The sequence below is a fragment of the Dermacentor albipictus genome, chromosome 9, assembly GCF_038994185.2.
Source record: "Dermacentor albipictus isolate Rhodes 1998 colony chromosome 9, USDA_Dalb.pri_finalv2, whole genome shotgun sequence".
Taxonomy (NCBI): domain Eukaryota; kingdom Metazoa; phylum Arthropoda; class Arachnida; order Ixodida; family Ixodidae; genus Dermacentor; species Dermacentor albipictus.
The window spans coordinates 38,517,257-38,523,888 of record NC_091829.1 but is presented as its reverse complement, the minus strand read 5'-3'; the positions used below and the strand labels follow the sequence as shown (position 1 = coordinate 38,523,888).

The following is a 6,632-nucleotide window of genomic DNA, read 5'->3' as shown; positions in this document are numbered from 1 at the left end:
CGCGCTAAATGAGAGTCTCTCTCTCTCTCACACACACACACAAACACAATTATAAAATCGCACAATAGAACGCGGCCGTAGGCACGAACGAACACGAGGAAGAAAGCTGAACTGAGGAAACTGAATGAAACTTGAGATAGGTCATATCCACCACGTAAAGAAGACGCAGGGTTTCCCCTGCGTCTTCTCTGGACCAAAATAAAGTTACTTCATTCATTCATTCATTCCACCACGTAAACGTGCTAACAATACCGAGGTCCCCTTAGTTACGCAATGTTATTTTTAGGTCGTGGTTATTTTCAGGGTACCATACAATGTATATATATATATATATATATATATATATATATATATATATATATATATATATATATATATATTTTGTATGGTGCCACCAGGAACGGCTTGCTATCAGTTGCCACGAATTACCAAGGACAAATAAAATTTAATGTTTGCCATTAACCATAGCCGAGGAATGACCAAATAGTAGTCGTTACCTTTGGCTCTGTCATTGTAGTAGTTTGTGTTCCTTAGGCACGAAACAAGTGTGCATTACCTGAAAGTTTTGCAACTGCCAGGAAAACTCGAGTTTCGATCCTTGTTATTAGATATTCTACACAAGTGAAGTCTGCTAACTAATTCGAGTCAACAAATATTCGTAGAAATTGCAATACAGCACATTTTGGGGATGAGAACGTTGCAAAAGAAAGGACTCGAATCAGTCGGACAAGATTCAAACGGAGTGTTCAGTCCAGGGTCATGAACACACGATGATGAACTGTCGCCAGCTTTAGTTATTCGGTGCAGACAGCCAGTCCTCCATTTGCAACGATCTGTTTTCAAAGAAGAATGACAGGATACCTACGAACGTAAGGCCTCAAGTTTGTGATGCTGAATGCAGCGCGCTTCAGGTCTTTTGGGACTTGTTTCCCTACCAACAAGCTGTGCAAGCACAAGTACATGCATTCATGCTCAAATGAAAATGACTCATTATATCGAAGTGCATACAAGTGAGAAACAAAAGCTCGAACTTTTCCGTATTGTGGAATTTACAGAAGCCTAGTGCTGACGGAAATAAAAAGTAAGCACAGTGAGGAAGGCACGTAAAATATAAAGTACATTTTATTCGGCAACAGCAACCTCCGGTGGCCCAGCAGCCAGGAAAAGAAGAAAGGAAGTGTGTGACTCTGGGAATTTTGTAATTAAATAAAATCTTTTACACCACCACACCCCATATGCAAATGGCGGAGGAAGCGTCACTGAAATGCACAATTTACACAAAGCGCTTAGCATGTATGTGGTGTACACAAGGGGCTGAAGTATATTACACATTGTATATATTATTGCCCGCTGCCACGCACAACAGGACAGGGACCGCACACGTGTGACATTCAATAAGTGGCAGACATCGAGTATTTGTGATTGCTGCAAGCTAATGATCAGAGGACGCCACCAATAACAAGCACTACGTATACACCACCTGACAGGATTTTCCTGCCTTCGAAAGACTAGAGGCCATAGGGCTTCTTACGGTTACCTAGGAGGAAATGCAGCGTTGTCACTAGACCCCACAACCTAAACAGTGTAGCCTTTGGCCTACACCCTTAAGGGTGTAATGAAGGAATGTAGTTGTTGCAATGTTCATCAAAACCTCACAGTGCTGCAAATATAAATGTAAGCTAGATATCCCATCAACACCGCACTACATCTCACAAATTGCAGGCTCTGGCTACCTGCTTTTAGGGTGCCGTGATTGTAACGTCCAGAAGGAAATACAGCGCCTACTTTTTTTATGGTTACAACCTACAGTACAACCCCCAACCAAAAAGGGTCCCTTATGGCCTACACACTTTAGGGTGTAGCGGTTGTAACGATATCCAAGAGTCTCAGGGCGATGTAACCGTAATATGTCAGCTGGAAGTGTGATCAACACCACAACCCACAATTTAAGAAGTGCAACCCCTCTACCCCTTCACAAAAGTTTCTACACTTTGCTGCACAGCCTCACAAAGAAGGCTCACTAGTGCAGCAAGTCAAAAAGAAAAAGGTACAACTGCAAGGATAACATTACCAGAAAAGAAGGTGCAGGGAATTTGCTTCTTTTCTCCAGATTTAGTGAAGCCCATCTACAGCATTTCCCGCATTTGATAACTAAGTATTAGCATAGGTAGCTGTGTAATTAAACATTTTTTGCACACCACCGTAATGAAAGTCCTTTATGTCGTTTTGGCATGATAAACCCTGCCCCTTTAACAAACAAACGTCGGCCCAATCACTAGTTGCACCTGCCAAATACTATGTACTCACATAATGTCCTTTGTGTAAATGTAGTGTCCCATGTTGTCAATGTCTTAATAATACACACTTTAGCTTAGGTGCCCTCATATTCTATAAGCATTGTTTCACAACACACTACTAAAAGTGCTCTCTATGCCACCTGAAAGTGCATTAAATCGTAATGACAGACATGACTCTGGCCAGTCATTGCATCTGACGTGGGGTTCTCAGACAGATGTCAATCCAAAGCCAACACATTCAAGCTTCCTCATGGCAGCTGAAGGACTACAGCACCGATTTCCAGGTAGATAACCGTGAGAGACTATGTTAGAGATGCTGTTCTTGGGAACATTGACATTTGTCCCTTGGTTTTGCACCAGCCAAAAGACAGCAAGAAGCAACTAGCTGCTTTAAAGACAAAACAAACAGCAGCAGTCAACAAGACAAGTTCACCGACTCAGCAGCAATAGGCAGCTAGGAGTTAACTTAAGGCAAGCCGCAATTTATTACCTATCAATACACGGCATGAGTTAAAGATAGGTCGAAGTATTTTTTACATTAAGTCGGAAACATCTGCATTAAAAAGCTAGAGTAAAAAGTAAAGACCACAACACAGTAAAACATGCAACACAAAAAAAAGAAAAAGTTGTGCATTTTTTGTTTATGTGCTACCAAGTCCACTGATGGATCATTTCGCAACACGCTGAGATAATGCACTCCATTTACTGCAATAAAATATCTCCGAGAATATTAGGGCAACAATAAAAAACATCACGCTCAGATTTCAGATGACTGTGCATAATTCGATGAGAAAATATAAATATTAACATAAAGAAAAGTAGAGGGCAAGTTCCCACACGAAAAGGGACACCCACTAGGGAGCATCTAGGTTTCTAAGAGGAGACTCCCACATATATGTCCACATATATGTCCACAGACTGTTCCTACTTAAATAAAGGTATGTCGGTATGACTAGAGACACAGCAGCACACAAAACTAGGGTAGGCTGAGAAGCACGCTCACAGATTGCAAATATGCAAATATGTAATTATCCTCGACAGCTACGAATGGCTGACATGGAATTCTATTCAGAGAATGTGGCCAGTGAGTACTAAGGAGTACCATAATGAGAAACAAGGACCTCATTCATATAACAAAAGTTGTACGCGTGTCTGTGCACATAAAGCAGTAAATTAGAGCAGCATAGTACTAGTACAACAAACCACCAAGTTGTCAACGCTTACAGCCCTGCATGAGTAATGGCTCAGAGTTATAAATACTTGGCTTGGTTAGCTTTCCCGCAGATACCAGTAATAGTTATGAAGAACTTTTGGTCTCGACTGGCTGGTGAAGATTCCTTCACTATTAGCGCTAGGAATAAGCTCCTGCATTACTCGAGGAGCATGACAGGTCATTTGCATCAGGCATGTTGCGCTGTGCAGCGGAATCTCAATTACTAATACGCACCCCCCTAAATAGCATCCCCAGCTTAGACGTGGCAGCATCGACAAACCTGTTGACACTATCACATCTTTCCCAGTATGTTCTAGCATCTGCATGCACTTTCCCTGAATTTCCACCGCATATGCATTAACGATGTTCTGTTGCAACTAGAGCCACAACTGGAATGCTTTCTGCAATGCTTCCTCCTAGGCGCAAATTCTTGTCATCAGTGCAATGAATGCAGCGCCTTCAGAAGCTTCAGTTGTTAGGCCTGGTGAACACCGGTGGGCCGGCCTTTGACCTAGCAGGAATGGGCGGAGGCTTTGTGTCGGCAGCCTGCATGTTAACGGGTGCCATGACCTTTGGCCTCGACGGTATTGGTGGGGCTGGTGGCAGACTCGGGGGTGGCCCCACGGGTGGAGCCGTGTGCGGGGGAGAAACCACGCTGTCAGCCGCAGGGGGTGGGGCATGGGGTGGGGCCTGCGGCACAGGAGGAGGGGCCTGCAATGGGGCGGGTGGCAAAGGTTGTTGGCTGGGATGAGCTGACTGCGTAGGGGGTGCTGGGGGTGCCGAGGTTGGTGGGCCGAAGGGAGGTGGGGCCGAAGGAGCAGGATGTGTGTGAGAGGGTGGGCCCTGCGAAAAGGCAGGTGGGGCTGATGGGAGCACGGGATGCTGCTGACTGTGGAGTTCATCTGCAGCGGAAGGATGAGTGGGTGGAGGCGGGGCAGGAGGCAGGGTCTGCCAGGGGGAGGAGGGTGCTTCTTCTTCCTCTTCTGCGCCTCCAATGCCGTTCTTGGCAGTGTCCGGCGGACTCTTCTCGAAAGAATCCACTCTGGGTGGCGGAGGCGGAGGAGGAGGTGTGTCCGGTGGCGGACCGGCTGAAGCAGACGCCTCAGGAGCCGTGGCAGGCGGCGGAGGCCGTATAGGTGGCGGCACCGGTCGTGGTGGGGGGACTCGCCTTGGGGGAGCAGCAGATGCCGCCTGGAATTGGGAGGGAAGACGAGCATCTTGATATTAAGCTAACATTATGGTGTTCAGTACCTCATTAATGTTATGCTGAATTGTCTGACAAGTTGAACAGTTTTAGTGCCTTTGATCAGTTCCACAGAGATTCAGAGCTCTTCTGTTAAGATGAACCAATTTTCAAAGTCCCTTGGCGTGTGCTTTAAAACAAGTCCACCATACCTGGCTCGATGGCACTTCAATCATTTCATTACTTTTCCAGAAAATGTGAAGAATAAGGGGGAGACACTCCTCGGAGATCCATCTTAATTAACAATAAGGCAACTGGATGTAATTTAAACATGATATAGAGTAACCACCTATTTTCTTGTGTCTTCAGATCGTGTCAAGCCTGATTAATGGCTTTTTGTTTGTGTCCATCAAACACATTCGATACTGAAGCAAAGGTTGGTTGGTTGATTGATTTTTTAAAGAAGCTTATAATTTCTCAATACCTTATCTGACTACAGTAAAACCTCGTTAAACCGTACCCGCTTAAACAGTAGTTTCGGTTTAAAAGTAGTAAAGTCAATTCCCCGACTCAGCGGCCATTGAACATAATGTATTTTGTATCCGCATAAACCGTACCAGCTTATTGCGTACGCATCGGTTAAAACGTAGCGTTTCCACTTTTCGTCGCGCAAACACGGCGGTGCGCCGTCTCCATCGGGCGGCCCGGCAGAACAACAAGCCTCAGAGATCGGTACAACGGCCTCCAAGCGCCCTGTGCGTTTGCACGTGAAGCCGCATCAACATCAACATCATTTCGACACCGCATGGACGCCGTACCGGAGAGCGTTGTGGCGTCGTGCAAGCGAGGACTCGCGTCATGCCGAAGCTAGGATAAAAAAGACGCCGGGTGCTCAGCATAGAAGAAAAATTAGACATCGTCCGTGCTACCGAACGTGACACGGAAGTCGGCGCTGGCCCGCGATATGGATCTGCTGTTGACTACAGTGTGTGGCATTTGGAATGCGAAGTTGCTCGGCAGCGCTGCTGCGACCGCGAAGAGATATGTCGGCTACGAGGTTCGACTTTTCACCATCGTTGCCGCTGTTGTTTCCGAAGTGTCAACTAGCGACAGTGATGAGGACGACACGGAAAGCGACAGCACGGGCTATTCAGGCCCGACAGTGGCAGAAGCTGCGCGTTACGTCAGCCTCATGAATGCGATCGTCGCAAGGAGAACAGGGGCACGATAACGTAACTATTCCAAACGAAAAGTTTTCCGAACTCCGGCACCCGGCAGTGAAAAAGGCGCCCCGGGACTTATGCAGCACTACTGCGCGCGTGCACGGAGAATACGTAACGCCAACGAGGAATCTGCCGTGCGAGTGTTTGCCGAGAGGAGGGGGGCTGGCTGAGAAGCTGGCACGCAGCTTCAGTAAGTTTGAGGCCGCTGTCGTCGTGCTAGGCCGCCGCAATATCAAACGAAAATAACATTTACGTCCCGCGAAGTGAATAAATACTGCATGTTTTTCCCCTTTCATGGCACTCTCTCTGAGTTCCGTTTTTGACAGATAAGTGGGCGATCTCATGCTATTTCGCTTAAACAGTACTACCGTTTAGTACGTACTTTTTCCGAGCTCCGGCTGACTACGGTTTAACGAGGTTTCACGGGAGACACTCCTCGGAGATCCATCTTAATTAACAATAAGGCAACTGGATGTAATTTAAACATGATATAGAGTAACCACCTATTTTCTTGTGTCTTCAGATCGTGTCAAGCCTGATTAATGGCTTTTTGTTTGTGTCCATCAAACACATTCGATACTGAAGCAAAGGTTGGTTGGTTGATTGATTTTTTAAAGAAGCTTATAATTTCTCAATACCTTATCTGACTATAGCAAATCAGTTTTGTGGAAGCTCGCATGGTGGAGGAAGGTTCATAGAAGGGAATATTGTCTGGC

General features: G+C 46.0%; 1 protein-coding gene across 2 annotated transcripts in view; it reads right to left on the bottom strand.

Moving 5' to 3' along the window:
* Window positions 1-1,104: 1,104 nt before the first annotated feature.
* Synj (synaptojanin) overlaps window positions 1,105-6,632 on the bottom strand; it is a 133,598-nt gene continuing 128,070 nt past the window's right edge. For both annotated transcript variants that reach the window (XM_065449943.2, XM_065449942.2), the window contains one exon: window positions 1,105-4,701. In XM_065449943.2, the coding sequence (XP_065306015.1) occupies window positions 3,979-4,701 (723 nt within the window). In that variant the 3' untranslated portion in view covers window positions 1,105-3,978. The remainder of the gene's footprint in view (window positions 4,702-6,632) is intronic.